The sequence below is a fragment of the Dipteris shenzhenensis genome, chromosome 6 (genome assembly GCF_047967505.1).
Source record: "Dipteris shenzhenensis isolate YYH24624 ecotype China chromosome 6, Dip_SZ_1.0, whole genome shotgun sequence".
In the NCBI taxonomy this organism is placed as follows: domain Eukaryota; kingdom Viridiplantae; phylum Streptophyta; class Polypodiopsida; order Gleicheniales; family Dipteridaceae; genus Dipteris; species Dipteris shenzhenensis.
The window spans coordinates 59,221,803-59,244,734 of record NC_141601.1 but is presented as its reverse complement, the minus strand read 5'-3'; the positions used below and the strand labels follow the sequence as shown (position 1 = coordinate 59,244,734).

The 22,932-nt window shown below is 43.1% G+C and overlaps 1 protein-coding gene across 1 annotated transcript in view; it reads left to right on the top strand.

Annotated features, from left to right (window-relative positions):
• Nucleotides 1-22,932, top strand: part of LOC147901427 (uncharacterized) — a 51,295-nt gene that overhangs the window by 18,185 nt on the left and 10,178 nt on the right. The window contains exons 2-3 of the mRNA XM_087376486.1: nt 9,080-9,168; nt 13,057-13,197. Of these exons, the coding sequence (XP_087232612.1) occupies nt 9,080-9,168; nt 13,057-13,197 (230 nt within the window). The remainder of the gene's footprint in view (nt 1-9,079; nt 9,169-13,056; nt 13,198-22,932) is intronic.

Genomic DNA, 22,932 nt, shown 5'->3' with positions numbered 1-22,932 from the left:
TGTAAGTTTACGGTGAGCAAAGATGTTTTTGATGAGATGAGCAGCTGGTATAAACCAGTAAATGTGATTGATGATGTAGATGCACAAAAGGGTAATGCTACATAGAATTCATAGCAGCAATCACAAAATATTAGTGGACATGTAGTGTCCTCTAGCAGTGGTTCACATACTTCACCATGGACATGCAGATTGAGATCAAGAGAATCTCGTCAAAGCAATGCAGATAGTGGTATGCAAGTATCACAAAAAGGAAAAGAGAAAGTAGATCAGCCCATGGTTGATGTGAATGCAGGTCACTCTTATGTGGATGGTGAATCCAATGACTCAGAACAGAGCCTTGATGATGAGTTGGGTATTCCTTCTGTTGTTACACCTGGAGTAAGAAAGACAAGGGATGTTTTGAGAGCACCTGGTAGTGAGCCTATTTTGCTCAGGTCTACCAGAGTTAAGTATTTTGTGGATAGGCTGAAATATGATGGATTTACAGCCATTCACTATGCCTATGTGGTCAAAGTGATACAAGAACCATAACCCACTTCTTTTGAGCAAGCCATGGGAAAAGAAAAATAGGAGAAAGCCATGGATGAAGAAATGTATGCCTTGGAAGCAAATGCTACATGGGAATTGGTGCCTTTGCCTAAAGACAAGAATGCAATTGGCTGAAGTGGGTTTATAAGGTGAAGCACAATGCAGATGGCTCTGTGAGCAAATACAAGGCAAGATTAGTTGTCAAGGGGTATGCACAGACATATGGCATTGATTATGAAGAAACATTCACTCCAGTTGCAAGGATGGCAACCATAAGAGCAATCATTGCTATAGCTTCATCAAAGGGATGGTCTTTACATCAAATGGATGTAAAGAATGCCTTCTTGCATGGTGATTTGCAAGAAGAGTTCTATATGGAGCTGCCACCAGGTTATGTGCATGCTGTTCATCCTAAGTTTGTTTGTAGGTTGAAGAAAGCCTTGTATGGCTTGAAGCAAGCACCCAGAGCATGGTCTGACAAGATAGGACAGTATCTTGTCACTATTGGCTTTCAGATTTCCATGGCAGATTTCTCACTTTATGTGAGAAAAACAGAGAAAGGCATTATGCTGCTTGTCATTTATGTTGATGATTTGATCATCACAGGTGATAGTAATGAAGATATCCTTCATGTGAAAATGCTATTAAAGCAAAAGTTTGAGATGAAGGATTTGGGAGAGCTGCATTATTTCTTGGGCATTGAGGTGATTAGATCCACAAGTGGGATACAGCTCTTGCAGAGGCAGTATGGATTGGACATGCTGTCCAAATATGGGATGACAGGCTGCAAGCCTATTTCAGTTCTTTGGAGCAGAATGTGAAGTTGAGCGCAGATGCAGGTGAGCTTCTGGAAGACCCTACTATGTACAGACGCATAGTAGGAAGTTTGATTTATATGACTATTACCAGGCCAGATTTGAGCTATGATGTTGGTTTGGTAAGTCAGTTTATGCAGGCTCCAAGGAAACCGAATTTGGATGCGGCTAGACGCATATTGAGGTATGTGAAGTCCACATTGCAGTATGGACTATTTTATGAGACCAGGGTTCAGATACAGTTGCATGGATACACTGATGCTGATTGGGCTGGTAGTATTTCTAATAGACAATCTACCAGTGGATATGTGTTTTCTTTTGGGAGTGCTGTAGTCAATTGGAGCAGCAAGAAACAGCCTACAAATATTGCCTTGTCGAGCACAGAGGCTGAGTACAGGGGTGCAGCAATGGCTGCATGTGAGGTAGCTTGGTTGTGTAAGCTACTTTATGATATGCATCAGTCTACGAATGGGCCAGTTGTCATTTATTGTGACAACATGAGTAGTATACACTTGGCAAATAACCCAGTCTATCATGCTAGAACAAAGCACATTGAGGTGCATTATCACTATGTGTGGGAGAAGGTTCTAGTAGGTTTTATTGATCTAGTTTATGTCAGCACAGAGGATCAGGTAGCTGACATATTCACGAAGGCATTGGGTGTAGAGAAGCTGCGCAAGTTCAGAGACCTACTTGGTGTGCAGGAATTGGGATTGAGCTCAAGGGGGAGTGTTGGGATATCGAGCTCCACTCATGATACGCGAGGGTGACCGTTGTGCATTTTTGTCACTGACTTGTTAGCTGCAGATGCGGTTGGTACACCACCCATGAATAATAGCTGGATGACAGCTATCTTTATGTACTCTAGTTAGTGGCTCAATTAGTATGCCACCTAGGTTAGCTGAGTTTGGTTTGAGACCCACATATAGGGTTCATCTATTCCTTTTGTACTAAGAGAGAGTTCTTTATGCTTACACAACTAAGAAGAGGAAAACTATTTTCATCCTCCACCTTTGTGTGTATTCCCCCATTGTGTATGTGAGAAAGCTGCAAGTGAGACTCCTTACCTCTCTCCCACTCTCTTCACATCTTAGTCTTTGCTCTAAAGGGGGGTGTTGGACATATCATAGCCAAAGAGTGTGTTGATGTGATGTGTTGGTGTGTAGTATTAGGAGATCTTGTACTAGTATTGTGTGAGTCATGTGTGAGTGCCACGTGTCAGTCTGTGACTTGTCCCATACACACTTGGTGCAAGTGTGTAGCCTATAAGGCTTGTACTTCATTTGTCTCATTGAGTGATGATGAATGAATGAAAGCCTTCATGGATTCTACATTTGTCTACCATGAAGGCTTTCGTTCATTCATCATCACTAAATGAGACAAGCCTTATAGGCTACACACTTGCACCAAGTGCATATGGGGTAGGTTCCATAGTGACACATGGTGGCACTCAGCTCCGCCCCTGCTACTAGCCCACCCCCCCCGGCGGGCTGTTGACTATTGTGCCAGCCTCTCCTACTACCCCCGCCACCCTGCGCCATCTGTGGCACCACCCTCGCCACCTAGGGGGGTTGTTGCATTGCCGCCCCTAGCTGTAATAATGCAGTCTATAGGGCTTTGTGCCGCCCTCAGCTGTAGGCATGCATCAACGTGTAGGCTGCCAGGGCCTGCAGGCCTTCCTACACCTCTCTCACAATCGGGGTAGATTGTGCTCGAGCCAGCTCCAAACTTGCAACAATCAAGAAAGAAAAAGTTTGAATCAAGAAAGTTCAATAAGGAAGAATTCATAAGTAGTCTCTTTGTTCCCTCAGCATCATTAAAGTTCTCTGGCAAAATTCATCACTCTATCCTGGACCACATTTTCACCTTGAGGGCTATCATTGAGGAGGCAAAGTCAAGGCACTAGAAAGTCTACACTTGCTTTGTAGACTTTCGTAAGGCATTTGATACCGTCCCATGCTCCTGCCTGATCAGGAGGTTACAGGAGATGCAGCTCCTAGAGATCATGATCTTGGGGGTTATGAATTTATTGGAGTCCTTCTGAGGGAGGGTACATGCCCCAAGAGGTCTATTAGATTGGATTGAGAGCACTATTGGAGTGAAGTAAGGCTGCCCCCTCTCATCAACTCTCTTCAGGCTCTATATTGATGAGATCACCTCCTTTGTAGATCGCCTAGACAGAGAGGGTTCACGTCTGGCTGACCTGATGGTGCAGATACTACTGTATGTAGATGACATAGTCCTCATTTCATCCTCAGCAAAGGGATTGCAGAAACATCTAGAGGCCCTGCAGGTGTTCTACAGAGAGAGAGAGAGAGAGAGAGAGAGAGAGAGAGAGAGAGAGAGAGAGAGAGAGAGAGACTTGATAGTTAACCTTGGAAAAACCAAGGTTATGATCTTCAACATCTCACGAGTAGTGTCCCGTCACCATAGCTGCACGTATCGAGATGAGCCAGTGGAGATAGTGCAGTCTTACATATATCTCAAGGTAGTCTTCACCGGATCAGGTTTCACGATGATTCATGCTACAACATGACTCATACGAGCTCGACTAGAGAGTTGGTGCTTCCAGGCACACTTCTAGGACCATCGACGAAGGGTTGGCTTTTTGACACCTTGGTGAGGCTAACTGCTATGTATGCATTACCTTTCTGGGAGAGTGACATTTCAACCATAGAGTGGAAGAGATTTGAGGGGCTATAGGTGACTATGGGTTCCAGCATGATTCGAAGTAAGCCCTCGGTCTCCTATTAGATTATACATGGAGAGTTCTCCATAACCCCTCTCCAGGTTGATGCCATCTTTCAAACAGTGACTTTCCTTCGTAGAGTCTGGGCCTTACCCCACTAGAGATTACTAAGGCTAGCATTGGAGTCTTCTAGGCGACTGGCAAAGAGCAGTGTAAATACAACATGGCATGCACAAGTATCCACTTGGTTTGGTAGTGACAAAATAGAGAGACTTTCCCCCTTTCAGTACAGCATGGATGCAACACCTGAGATGGTCCCGCGAGATGAGATCAATCGTATCATATGGTTGGACCTCCTCCATCTCCATACATCTAGGGCCTGGGGTGGAGAGGAATTCCCCACCAAGATCCAGTTCTACCATGACCACTTCCTCAGGGTCTCGAAGCATGGTCTTGTCTTCAGACCTTAGTATCTCGAGGACATGATAGTCTCACATGCACTGATATCGCCATCAGGAAGTTGTGAGTCTTGTCACATCAGCTGAGAATTGAGGCAGGGAGAGCTGCAACCATGTGTCTAGGGCCTGGGGTGGAGAATAATTCCCCACCAAGATCCAATTCTACCATGACCACTTCCTGAGGGTCTCAGAGCATGGTCTTGTCATCAGACCTTAGCATCTCGAGGACATGATAGTCTCACATGCACTGATATTACCATCAAGAAGTTGTGAGTCTTTTCACATCAGCTGAGTATTGAGGCAGGTAGAGCTACAAGCATATTAGAGAGCAGAGGAACTGCAAACTATGCCAGATGGGAGAGGTTGAGACAGAGGAGCATTTTTTATGTGTTTGCCCAGTCTACTATGAGATCCGAGGGCGGTATCATGGCCTCTTTTAGGGGGGGCATGGCTTTTTGGTCTGCTTACATCGTTGATCTATTTTCCTGACCAAATTTGTGTTGGGCTCTATCTGATTGAGATGCGACGACAGAGAGATACACTGATGAGACAGACCAGAGAACAGTAGGGAGCAATGCCATAGGTCCCTGAGATCAACAGAGCACACACATGTTACAGTTTTCTATGCATTTGAGTAAGCTACCGAGGTGGAAAAAGGAGAGGAGCCATGATGTTTCTAGACAAGAGGCACACACTCCACATGTTACACGGAGAGTGACCAAAGCATGCACAATCGAGGTTCAATCTATTTCAGCCCTCCTTAGAGGAGACTACTATAGATAAGGTGTGAGCCTTCATAGCCCACCGGATACAAAGATCAAGGAGACCACGCCCTCCACTATATTGAGAGACAGCTTGACTAATGCAGATACGAGAGCTCCTTACAGCTCTTCAGAAGGCCACCAAGGTACCTGGATACATGGAGCGTGGGCATGTACTAGGGGCTTTAGCTCTAAGTACCTGATACTCTTATGCTTTTTTGCTTGCTAGTTTAGCACTTAAGCTTTCAACAATGGCCTTAGTGAGCTCTTTGCTTCAGCCCACAGTGGCTTATATGAGTTACTTTTGGTTTTGTACTTTTGTCTCATAGGCCCGCAAGATCTCCTACAAACGTTAATACATCTTTCTTCTTTCTTTCACACATGACTCACACAATGACTAGTAATAGATCTCCTAGTACTACACACCAACACACTTTTTGGCTATGATTTCTCCAACAAAGATGAAATGCTAATCTGACTCGATCTCTTGTAGATCACGCAAGGTACAAATTCGCTTCTCATTGGGTACTCCCTTAGTGCGCCCACTCTCAATGTAGAGTCGATGGGATGAAATCCGAAACTGCCCAATAGAGGTCCTCAATGAATAGGGAGATGAATTTGAGTATATCCTGGAGGATCAACAAAGCCCTCAAAAAAAATGTGCAAGCAGTTATCTCTGTAGAAGCTTAGCTTCACTGAGAGCTCAATTGTTGCCAACCATGTCTTGAATGTGTGTAGCTATAGAAGATCCTTGTGTATGACCTAGTTGACCTCATATATCCGAATGGGAGAAACAATGCTATACTAGAAAGGAGGTATTTTGTCCATGTGGAGCCCCAATCTCTCAAACCACTTGCATGTGTGTGCGTATCGGCATCTTTCATCGCAGCTCCTAAGATCATAGAAGATGATAGTGCTAGCTATGGTAGTCCGCGTCGTCGTATCCTCTCATTCGGTATAGATAAGTGTTGACCTGGAACGTTGCATCAAGCGGCATCGGGGATGAGACCCTGGGCCTGGATGATCTGACGGGGAATTGATGGCTTACTGCGTATCATCCTTGATAGCATGAGAACTTAGAGATGGTCTACTAGAGCCCACTCTGCATCAGAGAGAGATGATCACCAACACGGACTACCATACATGCTTTTGCTGGCTGGACCAAGGAGTCGAAGAGGAGAGCCTTGGTCTGAAGGTCCTGAAAATGTGAGTGGATGCACTGTCTCTCTTGTTTGTCTAGTGAGGCATATCCTTTGCTCAAACGGGCTTGCATTGCCGGTCTCATCGTAAAAATAGGGTTAGAGAACCCCTAGATAAGTATATGATGAAACATCCTCAATTGGTGAGCCATCAAAGGTAAATTTCTCTCTATGCATAGCTACTCATGATGTGTTGAAGATCATGACCTTGGTTTTACCAAGGTCATGACCTTTAAATCATGCAACTCACAAAATGACTATAATGCATCTAAATGTCTCTGGAGACCTTCTGCAGAGGAGGACAACACAACATCATCCATGTACAACAAGATCTGAATCAAGAAACCAATGAGAGAACATTCATTCCTCCCCAGTGTCTTGATAAATGTCTCTAGCTTGTCTATCAAGGCCAAACACGCTTGGTGAGAGAGGGCACTCTTGTTTGACCCTGATAGTGCTCATGATCCTCTGTCCATCCAGCTCCTATCCGAACTCTGCTTGAAACCCTCATATATATTGCCATAACAACCCACATAATTTCATGGTCGTAACCCAGCTCCTGTAATCATCTAAAAAGGCAGGCCCTCGGTACTGTATCAAAGGATTTGCGAAAATCTGCAAAGCAACAATAGACCCTCTATCTCCCTCCTCGTTGACCCCTTGAGTGTGAGTATGTGATCCATGGTCTCCACGTCACATCGGAAGCCAGCTTGCCCCTTTGCCCTGAGTTATTGCATCTATATGAATCGATTAACCTCGGTATCAAGTATTGATGCATATATCTTAGACATGACATGGCCAAATCCCTGTGGTTTTTCGGGATCATGTAGAAGAGCCATGTTGCCATGTTGGGAAAGCTTATTGTCAGGGGTTTGGCTCTAGATTCCTAAGGAACACACCTGGGATAATGGCAATATTTTCAAAAATGGATCTTTATGGAGGCCCCTGGTGTCATCATTGATGCAGAGCTTGATAAGAGTGTGGCGGAATCTCTCAGATAGTCTTGTTCAGGTCCCCTCCCAGGGTAGAAATGAATCTGATGACCACCCTTAATTTGGCACCTAGACCTCCGTGACTAGGAGGGTGGTCTGCCAAGGCAATGCACACATTGGGTGGGCTCAGTGAGACAATGGTGTGGTGAGATCCTTGGGGGCACATAGTCAACTCTTATAGTTGCCCAAGGAGAGGTTGAGCACGCTTGGCCACTTGAGACGTGCCAGTAGTAGGATCTTGGAGGCCATCTTTGAGGCAATAGGGATGGGTTTGCAGGACCCTAGATGTCACGGATCCTATGTGTAGAATAGGCTTTTTGGACTAGTGGGTGCGGGGGGTTTCTTCTCTTAAGTAGGGTAGCCTCAACCAAGTTCTCATATGGGGCACACACGAGAGGCCTTCTCACTCTTGTGCTTCGTATGACAAGGCTGCCCCTTAGTCGTCTTCCTCTTCCTTTTTGTGGCAATGACGCTACGATGTTCCCTCTACTCTTAGGTAGCTGACTTGGTGGACATGCACCTGGCTAGAGAGGGTTCCTCCCTCCTTGGGGGTGTTGGGAACCATAATTACCTGGAACAAGTTGGTTGGTTTTAGTATAGGTTCTAGGGAGCTTACATTGTGGGGCACTATTCTGTTGGATTCTCTAGGGGTAGATGACAAGATACCTAGATTGCCAGGTGGGACTAGATATTTCTATAAAGTAGCAAATTGCCCTAGTGTTAACTTCTCTATTAGAGCTCAGCCGGGCTTTCATTGGCAAGAAGGTGTTGGTGGTAAACTAGATCCCTATGGCGATGGTGTGGTTGATCTCATTTAGTTGGTGCTTTCACGACGAGTACATGGGGCGGTTGAGGCTCTTAGTAAGCAATGTTTTGTGGGCAGGCTCACATGGTACATGGAATAGAGATGGAGAGTAGAGGCATTTTGGGGAAGCTTATAGTAAGGGGTCCGGCGCTAAGCCTTGAGCCTTGGAAGCTCCTACTATGGATGGGGCTTCTAAGGAATATATTCGGCACAAGCAGGAGATGGTAGAAGTCTCACTGATGGATATTCATGGAGGCTCCTCTCCTAGGGAAGGGTGCCAATGATGTGGAGCTTGATGAGAGTGTGATGGCATCTCTCAGGCAATCTCATTCGTGTTAGTCCCTAGGGTAGAGATGAGTCCAAGCGAGAGCTCTTGATTTTGACTTGTACGTCTGTGACCAATAGGGTTGCACATTGGGGCAGCACAAACATTGGGTGGGCTCAGTGGGACAATGGCCTTGCTAGATCCTTGGGGGCATGGACGCAGCCCCATAATAGCCTAGGGGAGGTTGAGATTGGCCACTTGAGAGGTGGCTGTGGCAAGATTCAGGGGGGCGAGGAGGCCATCTTGGAGGCATGGAGGGGAGGGCTTGGCCGGACCCTTGGAAGCCACAAACCTTCCAAATTGTTTGGGCAGAACTGTAGGACAGGAGTTTCTCTTAGAGTCTTCTACCTATGGCAGGACCATGATGAACGCTACTCGATCGTCTTATTTTAGCTTGCGTAGTGTACTCTAGATGGAGTTGTGCGAGGGGACAAAGACTCATGGGACAATATGGTCTCGGACTCAATGGACTGATAGAGGACTAGAGTAGTTGGCTGGTTGGGGCAGATTTTGACCACCGATCTCAAATCTTTTCTCGTGGTGGCATCTTTGGTCATGGGAGGGCAAACCCTTCTGCGAGGTGCATTGGGATCCAAGTGAGTGGTTTTGGCCATCCAAGGTAGGGCACTTTGAGGAGCTAGTGGCGAAGATGCCCTTCTTCTTCTCCACCACCTGCATTGGTAGACGAGCTTCGTCACGAGAGTGGCATCAGCTTTAGCAGCAGTTGTTGCGTTTCTTACCAAGATTTGGACTTGTGTCGTTTGAACTAGCCTCCATTTGAGGATCTCTTATTTCTTTTGGCTGTTTGCTCATGGAGGGCTGCCCGTAGGCCCATGTTGGAGCAAATGAGGGTGGACGAGGTGTGTTGCTGTTGTGGCAGTGAGGACCTTGAGACGATAGCTCACTAATGGTGGAGTTGTCCGGGGGCTTAGAGGGCAATGCTCCCTCAAGATTGTGGGCAGGATACGACGTACTAGATGGCACTTCACCTAGGTTATGGCAACTTGGTCGATAGAGGGATGACATGCTTTCCACATTGAGGTGGTCTCTCGAGCTTATAAGATAGACTGTCTGGGTGTCACCCACTTGGATATCTAGGACACGACCTCTCTCTCTTGCCATGACTTGAGTTCTTTCCGGAGGATGGTGTTGGAGAGACACTGGCCAGCATCACAGCTTGGAATACTTGGGTGATGGAAGGGAAACGTATTCGGCATGCAGCCACCCTCGTCAACATATGGCATGATATCATCTAACATAATCGTTGCTTTGCTTGCTAAGTATGTCTTCCTTTTGTTTTTCAAAGAAGTTTTTGACCCCTCTTTTTTCTTCTCTTTCGTTTTCTCTTTTATTTTCCGTGTAGATTTTTGGACTTTAGAACAACAAAAAATCTAAATTTGTATGATTGGACATATTCTAGTCTTACAAAGGTATATACAATATAGATGCATATAATTAAAGTCATCATGAAAGCTTATAGAACAACTAGAAGCACATGTGGGAGCGATTCCAAAGTTTGGGAACTCTACCCCCTACCTAAATCCCTTTTTTTAGAGAAAGGGAAAGGGAGCGAGGAAGGGGAGGGAGGAAGGGGGGGGGCAGGTGGGGGACGTATCATTCTTCAACCGCCTGGTTGGAATCATGCACCAAACCTTGCTAAATAACAGCATTGAGGTCAAAGAACACTATATCCAATCACAAACCATGTTATGGTGTTCTAGCCTAGCCACGATGAGGTTCGAGACATGTTTATCTCAAAGCTCTTGGTACTTCTATTTACATGCAGTGGTCTAGATGGGAGAGAGGACTCGCTTTCTCTGTGGGTTCTTGGACGGATTTTAAAAAGCTTCTGGATGACCGTAAGCTTCAGTTGGTAAGTCGCCTTAGAGGAAGTGGAATAAGAATTGATTACATTGATGCAACCCTATCCTTGGATTGGGTTTTCGTAGATGGCAGGTCTTACTATTGCTCTACCTGGTTTGGGGCTTTTACGAGATCAGGTATCCCCCTTCAGGTCATAGCCTATAGGGCTTAAAGAGATTCAAACGGGGATGACTTAGTTTCCGATATCCTCTCTAGGGTAGATTATCCAGGTCCAGGGATGTGGATATCCTTGTGGACGTTATTTTTGACATGTCAGGGTTTTGGGTCATGTGGAGCAGTGCTTTTTGATTTCATGTTGGTACCTAGACCTAAAGTTAGATCACATTCCTTTGGGTTGATGATGGTAGTGGGACCCCTGAAAGTGGGAATGGATTGATGCAAGAAACCATGTGAAGAAACCTCTTCTTCTTTCGCTACATGACTAGCTACGCCACAATGTTCCAGCTTAATCTTAGGGGTTGGAAGCCCTCTAGAGCTAGAATTGGGAGAGTCCTACAAAATGTTAGAGTTAGCTCAAATGTCCACCTCTCATGTAACCCACCAATATTCTGTGTACCCAATGTTGTAAGGCCCCCATATGAGGAGAAGCCATGATGGGTATCGGATATTGGGAGGGATCCCCAGTTTAGACACTGGAGGGGTCTTAGAGTAGACCAGATGGTTATGAGGGCCCCCGGGGGGGGTCTGGGGGCAAAGCACCCAGCGGCAGGGTCCGGGGGCTGCCGGTAGCCCCAGGCCCAACGGTATGACCTATGCGCGATCCTTCATCTGCCCGCCGGCATGTTTTCTGAAGGGTCGGCTGGTCTTCCAGGCCGACTGTCTATTAGGCCGACTGCCTATTACAGGACCGCCCGTCAACCACTTACACTATATAAGTGGCCACCCCCTATCATCAGATCACCAGTTCTTCACGCTCATAGTCCTCCGTCCAGCATCTGTCTAGATCACCATCGAAGCTCTGTCTGTAGAGCGCATGGGTGGACAGCCAACCATCAGTTGTATCAGCAGTTTGGTATATCAGAATTTTTGTATTCTCTCCAGCTTTCCATCGTGTACTTGCGTTTTGTTGTTATCTTCCGCTGCGTACTATTTTCTTACACAAAATCCTTTTTGGAGAAGACTTTGGAAATCAAGAATAGAAAAATCACTATTTTCTTTTGGCTTTCTATTCATGAAGGGATAGCAGTGAACTTGTGGGGGTCTAGGTTTGGACCAGTCCCTACTTGCCCTCGTTGCCTTTCTACTGAGGAGTCCATTCAGCATTGTTTGAGGAGTCCATTCAGCATTGTTTATGGGATTGCATGCATGAGAGGGTTTTCTAGGAGGGGATTGTTAGACTTTTGAGTACTTTTATTTCCTCCCCTTTATTCATGACCCAGGGCTCATCGGCTTGGCTCTCTCTTTCGGGGCCTCAAATATTTTATGAGGCATGACTCTTCTTGGTCTCTAGTTGAGTCATTTCTACATGATGTTCCTCACACTCCTTATAGACCTGCACATGCCTCATGGATACATTTTGGGAGATTTTAGCGGGCATTCATTGTGGCATATTTGGAGATCGAGATGCACAAATGCTCTTTATGGCTCTCAAGTTCACCCTTCTCACACATGGGCTAGTAGTTGGACAGACATTGTACACACTTTGATGGCCATCTGCGTGAGCTTGCATGGGTCTTCTTGGGCGGCATCTGCTAGGACGATTACTTTTCTCAGGGAGTCGAGTGGCTTCCATTTCTCGAGTCCACCACAAGTTTGAGATGGCATTTTCAGCCTCACCTTGGTGCTTTACTGAGGAAGTTGTCAGGGTTTTCATTGTATGCATAATGTATTCTTTCCATGAGCATTGCTCTTGGGGTATTCTTCATATGTAATAGACAAAATTTTCATGGAAAATAAAGTTAGCTTGAATAATTACGCAAGGAATCTTTTTAACACTAGAGTTAACATGTGGTGTGAGTGAAGTCTCTGTGTTTGTGTGCGTGTGCGAGTTCACGCACGCACGCACGCACACGCACGCACACATGAACAACTGTATATCAGTTTACGCCTATATACCTCAGAAAACTACGTACCTCATGAGAAGATCTCGAACTGTCACCTTGGCTTTGTTGAATCTACATATCAAAATAGTTCTAGTGACCAAGGTGTGCCAGTTTTAGGCTTTGTTCTTTTTTGCTTGTGTAAACATTGTGTAGGTGCAATGGTTTCCAATATCCCATACATAGCACTTGAGGTAAGATGCATTTTGTCCATAGGCATGTGACTGTTGTTTGCCCTTATGTGACAATTGTTTCGAATCTGGACATGCAATGTTATCTGAATAGCGTTGAACATAAGTTAACACATTATGCTGCAGAATTTCTAAAACTTGATCCGTGTTTTTGAGTGTGCACCATAGCTAGACGTAGGACAGGTTTTAGTGCGAATATTCTATATCAAAAGCTTTCAAGGTACTGAGATGTATAAATAACATAAATCTCAAGTTTTGTGGTAATACCCTTCTACCAACTTCTGATTGAATTGGGTTCTTGAAGTTATCTACGCTTTTGAATTCCACATCTTTGAGTTGGATGACTCCTTCAGCTTTGTTTGTTTGGCAGGTGGTGTGTATTGAACATTGTGAAAGGGTGCAATTGATTGTGTGTACCATCCGTATATGCATTGCGAATTGTCGTGAATGCGTCTTTTACTTGGCTGTAAATCAAAGGCCACTCATACTTGGTGAAAATCATAATTTACAGGTACTGTCATAATCAGTGACTTTTTAAAAGGCTTTTAAAGAAATTTGGAATCTTTTCAGTGGCATATATAGGACTGTGAAAAAATACGTGCATTTGTGTGCACAAATAATTTGACTTGTTTGTATCTTTTGTCTAAAATGAAAACATCGTTGTTTGCTGAGTAGGAGTGGGATACACTCAGAGATTTGAATTTTGAATTCCACCACATCATGATAAGATGCTTAGTTGCAACATTGTAAAGTTCATTTCTGATGTGCCACAAAATTTTGATTTTGTCTTGATTAAGCTTTTGGCTTTGTGTGTGTATGATTATGTGTAAAGTCCCAAATTTAAGTCCACATTGGATCTTTCCCCTAAAGTGGTTAGCCACTGCTTGGTTGGTTTGTTCTTGTTGGTGCTAGTCATGAGGGTGCATTGGACAGCTGAGTCTTTTGATACTAGAGCCAGGGTGGCTTGGGAGACACTGATTCTTCCTACTCTCAGGAGGGAGGGTGGAAGGATTTTTCCTTGATTGGTTTGATAACACTAGGTGGATTTTGACTTCTGCAGATATCAGATGCCTTCATCACCATTGATTATAGCTATTGTGGGGGCCTGGCATAGTTTTGGAGGCTCTTGTAACCAAATTTTTATTTCCACACAAGATGAGATTGATAGACAGTCCACTATGTGGAATGATTCTATTTCGGAGGATTATGATGAGAACATAAGCTTACTTTGCTTACTAAGCAAATTTTTATCATTTATTTTTATTTTTGTCTAAAGTCGCTTACAAATTTGCTTTTTCTGCTTGTTTCTTTTGTTTTTTTTTTTAAATTTTGAATTTGTAAGATTGGGTATATTCTAATCTTATGGAGGTATATCTACTGTGGATGATTATGGTATGACTCTTGGAGCCTATCCCACACGTTACATGCTCTTGATCTTTGTTTTCTTTCACAATCCCTATTTTGGCTGTCCGACCTTATATGCATTTCTCTTTCATGCTGCAAATATGTTGCTTTGTAATCGCTCCTTTTCCTTCTGATTTACCCATCGTGGCAATTCTCTTTTCATGCTGCCAATATATTGCTTTGTAATCGTACGTCGTGCTTTTGATTTACCTGTCATGGTTGTTTCCAAGGCCAGGCAGTTTTGTTTTTTTTGGTAGTTCTTCTTGTAATGTGACTTGAAAAGTTGACCATCTACACCAGAGTGTATGAATGAGGAGGCAACAGTCCTGTGTATTGAGCAGTTTGATATTGAATGAAAACATATCTGTGAATGTTTGTATGTTACTAAAATATCAAGGCATCAGTTTTACATGCCATAGTTTGAAGCATGCCAAAGTACTTCATAACACTTTCTTGAATGCTCAAATCACTTGTATCTGCTAGGTAGCACCTTACAATACCTTCGACCCTAGACTAGAGGCGCATTTGGCACAAGTGGATATTGATCCAGCTGTGAATAGTTGGGACAAAGCTTTGACGCTTGGAGTTGTACACCCTCATGATTCACTTCCACATGCAGCTGGTGTTGCAGATGCTCAAGCTGAGGGTGCATCACTATTGCCACCAGATCGATACATTAACTTTGTGCTATGTGCAAATGCTTGAAACTCCTGCTACATTGATTGTGTGTTTCCATGCGTATGTGGCCTTACCGACATGCCAAATTTCTAGGGATTTTGCATAAATTATTTTGTTGATATTGTTTAACCTTGCAGATCCTCAAATGGAGTGACAGTGAACCCCATCAACAGCCTTTGACACAAGCCAATCCCTTCATATTGCCAAAAGCTTACTTGGTAGCTCAGCAGCACAGGGTAGGCACTTTATTTTCTAGTTGGAAACAGTCTCTTGATCAAGGATTGATGCGTTTTCTCTTAGGAATGCCACTTTTCTTTGTATTATGGGGGGGGATTCTGAAGACTAAATGTGAGATGTACCGTCGCCTTCATCTGTTAACAGCTCTTTGTCTAACAAAAAAGATATATATATATATTTTTGCAAAGAAACAAAAAAGATATGTTGATGCTCATGTGCATGGTTAGGGAATTTGTGTCCGCTCCTGTTTAATATGTGTGCTGATTAGCTTGTATGAACCATAAAGATTCAGGAGGTATACTGTCCAATGAATGTCTGTGGACAGCTCTCTGTTGAAAACAGAAAAGGCATGTTTTACACTCATGTGGACCGTCACAGATTGCTCTCTGCTTCACACTTTACTTTTACAAACAAGGATTGAGAACTGGTTTCCTGTGTTTAATGCAAGATCCATACGAACCTTTGTGATTGGACTTGTACCAAGTCTCTTGTTGTGATAATTGTGTATGTTCTTTGGAGACGCGTGCTATTAAGCCACACTGTTCTGTTAAAACTGTCCACGGTCACTAGGAGCAGAGACAGGGATTTCAATTTTTGCCCACTGATTATCCTCCTTATATATTTTTTGGCATTGCCAGATTATTATATCATCAGGAGAGGTAGTGTCAAGGAGTGACGAGAATTCTTCAAAGCTTAGGCTATGAACAATTTTTGTAATTGTTCATCATACGCTGCACATTTAAATGGATGTACCTGAAACAGTATGAGTGTCTGAAGAAAATGCCAAATATTTGCCAAGTTGCAGCCTGCTGGTATTGCAATATTTCTTTCTATCTTAAATGGTGCGTTGCCTTATCAGCTAGATTTAGATTTAGATGCTCGTTTGGGAAAGACTAAAATGAAATCGTTTAGACTTCACAAGCAGTTGTAGCTTGAATGAAGAGATTTGGACTACTTTTTGATTAGCCTTCTCCTTTAGTGCTAGCCTTCGTCATGGCTGAGTTTGCCCTTCACCTCCGGAGTGCCGATAGAAACTCAGTACGAAGACTTTGTATAAATGGATGCTCAAGTATGTGTGGGTGTGTGGATTTGTATGTGTGAGAGCATACTTTTATAGTATGGTCTACACCCATTGTTGGGCACTGATGATGTCAGTGGGGATGTCATAGTAGCTAGTCCTTGCTATGTGTGATGGAGTTTATGGTTTTCAATTTTATGAGTGACTCTCGTGAGATTGAAACTGCACTATGTTGTGTTTTTAGAGGATGAGTTTGGGAATGTTCCTGGATTCATCAAGGTATATGCTTCTGCCGTATTAGCGGACATGCAAATTTCACCTTGTGAAGTTTTTGTCCAAGTTGCGGCCTGCTGGTATTGCGATATTTCTTTCTATCTTAAATGGTGCGTTGCCCTGTCAACTAGATTTAGATCTAGATGCTCGTTTGGGAGAGACTAAAATGAAATCGTTTAGACTTCACAAGTAGTTGTAGCTTGAATGAAGAGATTTGGACTACCTTTTGATTAGCCTTCTCCTTTAGTACTAGCCTTCGTCATGGCTGAGTTTGCCCTTCACCTTCGGAGTGCCGACAGAAACTCAGTACAAAGACTTTGTATAAATGGATGCTCAAGTATGTGTGGGTGTGTGGATTTGTATGTGTGAGAGCATACTTTTATACTATGGTCTACACCCATTGTTGGGCGCTGATGACGTCAGTGGGGATGTCATAGTAGCTAGTCCCTGCTATGCGTGATGGAGTTTATGGTTTTCAATCTTATGAGCGACTCTCGTGAGATTGAAACTGCACTATGTTGTGTTTTTAGAGGATGAGTTTGGGAATGTTCCTGGATTCATCAAGGTATATACTTTCTTGTTGGCCCTTTGATTTTTACCACGACACTACGATATCTGCTTCTTTATTTTGTGAGAGTGCACATATATCTCTGTTACTTGGTGAGCATTTTACTAGCATAAGGACTTTCATCTTACATTGCTAGGATGATCTAGGCATGGTGATGTTGCTGGTACTTTATTGCTTGCATGTTTGGGATGGTGCTGTATAGGATATGTACGTTCTGGGTTTCTTATCATTATCTTTATCAAATGCAATGATGGTGGCTATAGTATTGTCCTATTGTAGCTTTTGTGCATCTGTGTGCATGCGTGCACATGCAGATGCAGACGCATGTATGGGCACATGCAAGGTGCATGCATCCACTTATGTGCATGTGCTTGCATTTGTTTGGGTGTATGCTGTGAGGATCTTAGAACACAAAGTGAGATTGAAGAAGGTTGAATAAAACTAACAAAAGTGCAAAGCTAGGATGAACACAAAATCTGTAGTGAACCAAAATATCTGGTTATCCTCAATTTACTGATTTCTACCCAATTTGTGTATACATTAGGACTTTATGGTTTTTTACCAGGCCCTCTTATAGTGTTGATGCTGCAGTTAGTGCCCCTATGACCTCTACTCTGGGTATTTCTTTCCCTATCCTATATCATTTCGTACCTTAGGCCGACTAACTATGTGTGTAGGATGTATCCTATGTGCTCCTTTGGGTGGGTACTACTAGGTGATGGTATGAGAGAGAGGAGATTCCTTAATGGAAGAAGATGGGATGTGACCACACAAGTGGTTACACCTCATTAGATGTGCCCTTTCAATGCTCCCTAAGACCTAGGTATTAGAGTTTTTAAGGTTCCTTGACCCCTCTCCCTACACTTGAATTATTGTAGTATCTCTTTACCCCTAGGCAATGACCTTTAAGGGGCTACTTCCGGTACTAATTAGGGAGCACTAGTTCAGGCCGTTCATAGAGTGTTCACATAAGTGTGCATTCCTTGGCATTTAGTGAGTCTAGTTACTAAAATCTCTTAACGGCTTGTTAAAATTCTTGTAAATTTAACCTCCCAAAACAAGTACTTGAAGGACTCTGAAGAGAGAGTAGAAATTTAATGGTTAGTGTGACTAGTGGGAATGCTAAGAAAATTTCAAGGTCAAGTTAACTTAGAACTGTACAACATGGGTACTCGTTCGAAAGGTTTTTTAAAGAACATCCATTGTGACCTTAACTTTAAAGAACAGAATTTGGATTGACCCTCCCCCCCCACCCCCCTTCCCCCCGAAAGTTTTAGTCAAGTTCAATTAGTGCATAACATAATGGGTACCATGGGAATGCAATTTCCTTATTAAGGTCATCTTTAACTTAATGGAATTGGTTGTGTTAAGCTCACTAACAGAACATAACTGTAGGTACGAAACAACACAAAGTTAATCGTTTTCCTCCATATCTCACCACTCTTGGCTACAAATAATTTCCTTATTTGACATTTTGGATGTGTTAGCCATCCTTGGTGGAAAACCTTCGATCACTATGAGACTTGAGGTTGCTATCTCCATCTCTTTAGGGATGGTATCAAACCCCTATCAAGTTTCCTGTCCTACCCAGATCAAAGATACCTCGTGACTTCCTTCATGAGGCTGTCTAATGCAGGGCGTATTTCCTCAAAACATAGCCGAGACCAGGGTATATAGATAGACTTCACTCAAAGCATGATCATTGAGTTTTTCCATCTAGACGTCATGGATTAGCAAACTCTAGGGAGATGACATGTCCGAGGTCTAGAGCGAGTGACATGCTCGACTTGCTAGTGGGTTGAGGCATAGAGCATGCTTGGGGACCTTTCCTCCATGGTCACCAGATTGGAGGCGCGATCAATAGGGATGATCAAGGCACTTGTCCGACAGAAGGCCACAACTAGGAGACCACAAGTTTTATGCCTGTGCAACCTCGTACACCTTCGACCCCTGTGTGAGTTTTTGGAGAATCACTGCAGTGATGAAACACCACAGCTTCCATCCTCTCTATGGGGTCAGAGAATCTTTTATATATTGGTGTTTCTATCATTACGAGGATTACGAGTATGCTGTATTTGTCTTGGGTGTGGATGCTCACTTAGAGGCTTAGCTCATTGTATTCAGGCTTTTCAAAGTCTCATCTTTCAAAGACTTTTAATAAACTTTCTTTCTTTTTTTCGGTCTCTTTACTTTGCTATCTTACCACTCACCCTTAGGCTTCTAATCCAAACCTAATCCCTTAGGTTCATTTTAACTTATTTGTCCCTTTTAATGAAATAATAATCAAAAGGAAGGGTAAGAATACTTAGCTTTGTTAGTGTCCTCTCATTGTCCATGTTATCTTTTTCGTGCACCTCATTGAACTTCTCTTACAAAAATAAATAGATATAAACAGATGGTTTGTACCAACTTGAAACTACCTTTCTATGCTAGCATACCTCTTGATATCTTAAGAATAATACGTTAAGAGATATATTGCCTTTGGTTTTAATTTACCAAGCTGAAATAGATTAACAATTGGGTGGTAAGTCCGACGCTCAATTCCTTACAATCCCTTAATGATGTAGTTTCCCTTTGTACTCTTAAAGGTACAATTGGAAACCTCCTTCAAGTATCTAAGTAAATTGGCCAATATAACTATGTCTTTTGGTACCATGGCCCCCAAATGTGGGTGCCATCAAAACCTTAGTTTCTCTTGGGTGCCATCAAACCCTCAATGACTCTTGGTACTTTCCAAATTACCGTCTTGCTTAATTTAAGCAAGGCACTGCCATGAACAATATTTTATCTTTCTTGCTTTTCATTTCTAATTACTTACTCTTTAAAGGTTTATCTCTTGAGATAACATTTGAGCACAACATAGGTTTCCATTTTCTAGGAGCATTTTCTTGTACCTCCTTGTGATAAATGTTGCAAGCTACATCCTCTAATACTCTAGTGTAAGTTGTCAAAAAGTTGGAGACATTCATGGACAACATCCAGTAACTTCTTTTTGTAAGTGCTATACTTTTAATTCAACACTTTGAAGCTTTCAACTCTCGAAGGCTATAGTAGGGCTATGTAGCTATGCATCCTTAAGAAGATCTCATCTCATGAATATTTTTTGGAGAAGGCCACTCTGACTATTTTAGTCTTCTTATTATCCCTTTGGTAGAGATATTTCTTGATAGATTGTTCAATGAGAGTATTCAAATTGTCTTCATTATTATTCCCATCCTCCCTTGCCGGGATGCCATTACAATTAAATGAATTGGAGGAATTCAAATGAGAGAGTTCGTTCACCTAGAGCACAACAAGATTCTTAGATTTGAAGCTCTCCCTTTTGCTTGTAGATAGTAATGTTGCCTTATCATCTCAAATATCTACGTTCGATTTTTGACTCTGGCTCCCTCGAATACTAAGCAAGACACCGCCATGAACAATATTTTTCTCTTTCTAGATTCTCATTTCTCATTTCTTAGGTTTATCTCTTGTGATAACATTTAAGCAAAACGTAGGTTTCAAATTTTTAGGAGCATTTTATTGTACCTACTTGTGATAAATGTTGCAACCTACATCCTCTTTCCTAGACTAATGCTCCTGTGTAGGTTGTCGAAAAGGTTAGATACATTCATGCACAACACCAATCAACATCTTTTTGTAAGTGTTGTACTTTTAATTCAACACTTTGAAGGTTTCGGCTGTCCAAGGCTTTAGTAGGGCTATGTAGCTACACATCCTTAAGAAAGATCTCATCTCATGAATGTTCTTTGGAGTAGGCCACTCTGACTATTTTTGTCTTCTTGGGTCCACCATTCCCCCTTTGGTAGAGATATTTCTCGATAGATTGTTCAATAAGAGTACTCGAATGGTCTTTATATTATTCCCATCCTCCTTTCCTCGGATGCCCTTACAATTAAATGAATTGCAGAAATTCAAAATAAGAGAATTCATTCACGTGGAGCACAACAAGATTCTTAGTTTTGAAGCGCTCCCTTTTGCTTGTAGATATTGATGTTGTCTTATCGTCTTAAATCTCTACGACCTTCATGTTCTAAGTGTTTGCCCAAAACGGTTTTGAACACGTTAGAGACCTTTCATTTGCGCTTCATTACTTGCCAAGGTGTCTGAAGGTGACTTCCTCCATGGCTCTTGATCCTCATCCTCGTCAAAATTGGCCACTAGCATTCCTTTGCCAAGCCTTGCCTTGCTACCACACGTTTCATTTTGTTGGCCTGTGTTGTGATCTCCACGGCCGATTGATTCCTTCATGCATGATTGTTTTTCGGCATGCAATCATCCATTGATGCTTTTCTTTATACACCTTGCTTATCCATTTGCTTTTGATCTAAGCTCTTGAACGCCTTTGTTCAAGAGTCGTTGCACATTATTGGATCTGTTTGATTTGCTTTAGACAAAGATTGCCTTGAGCTGTCTCTAGTAGTGTAGACCTCTAGCACATTCGAGATTGCCTCAATCCTTTATGTTTGAATTATGCGCCCCAAAATCTACTTTGAATGTCGATTAGCTGTCGAACCTCGTACAACTCTCCGATATGTGTATCAGTAAGGAGGGTAGACCACCCCGTATTATGTTTGTTGAGAGGATCTCCTACAATTACACACATTTAGGACATGGTTGGCACCTTGTGAGCTCCCTGTACAGCTTGGCTTCTACAGAGACCACTGCTTACGGGTTTTAGAGGAGGTCTTCATGGACCCATTGGGATACATGCGGATCCACCTACACCGAGGATTTCGATTGGGTAGTTCTGGGTCTAATCACACCGCCTCCATATAGAGAGTGAGCGAGCAAAGGGGATACCTAGAGAGGGCCGCATTTGGTGCGATTCTTGGGAGATCGAGTTAGAGGAGCATTTCGCCTTCAGGTACCCGTTGTACTACGAGATCAGAGGTTGGTACCAATACTTTTTTTGAGATGGCTTTGGCTTCCTACCCAATCTCCTATCCTACCCAAACCAAAGGTGCTTGGCAACCTTCATTCACGAGGCTGTACGACACAGGGGGCCGTTGCTCAAGGCATGTACAGGAGATCTTAACACACATCTAGACTCCTCTCAGAGCAAGATCATTGAGTTTTTCCAGCTAGATAGTATTGACGAGCAAGACTCATGGAGACGGCGGTTGCAGGGACCGGAGCTAGAGTCAGAGACACGCTAGACTCGGAGGCAGCGATCATGCTAGGGGCCTTACTTCCATGCTTACTAGACCAAATGCACAACACATAGGAGTGACCATAGCAGTTGTTTGCTGCACAGGGCTACAACTTGGAGACTTCATTGGGATGTACATGTCGATAGCCGCCGGCGCCCTATCATAGGGTTATTACCACCATTGTAGGCTGTAGCCTCACACACCGATGCCTCCCTCCTCGGGTTGACACTATCACTGGCTTTCACTCAGAGAGTTTTTCTTAGGTGATGGTATGAGAGGAGATTTCTCAATGGAAGGGATGGAAGATGGGATGTGAGCATAGGAGCGGTTACCCCTCATTAGATTTGCCCTTTTGATTCTTAGTAAGACCTCTTAGACCTTAGATACTACAATGTCCAACTTCTAAGGTTCCTTGACCCCTCTCCCTCCACTTAATTAATCTAGTCCCTTTTTACCCCTTTGCAATGACCTATAACTAAACATAACCTTTTATCTCCATATCTCACCCAATATGACTCCAATTTTAGAGCAATTTGACCCAACATTCTTCTTCTTGGCTAGTCCCATTATTAGCATATTAATTTGAGTAATATTGGATACTCATGCCATGACAAAATTGGGTTTCAGTCATTTTATAATGGGCTGAAGTAAAGACCCTATTTTAGGGCACACTTCCTTGTGACACAACAGTGGATGCCCTGTCAGTCTAAAAATACAAAATGCAACATGGATGTGAACTCAAAGCTTATTCAATGGGCTATTGAGCTATTAATTCATAAGCTGAGCTTTATATTTGAAAATCATGAGAAACCATGCTTTGAATACGGGACTCACGTATATGATACGTAGAGGGTATATGCGGTCATTTATCCTTCACTTACCCTTTTTAACGATGACTACATTATATATATATAT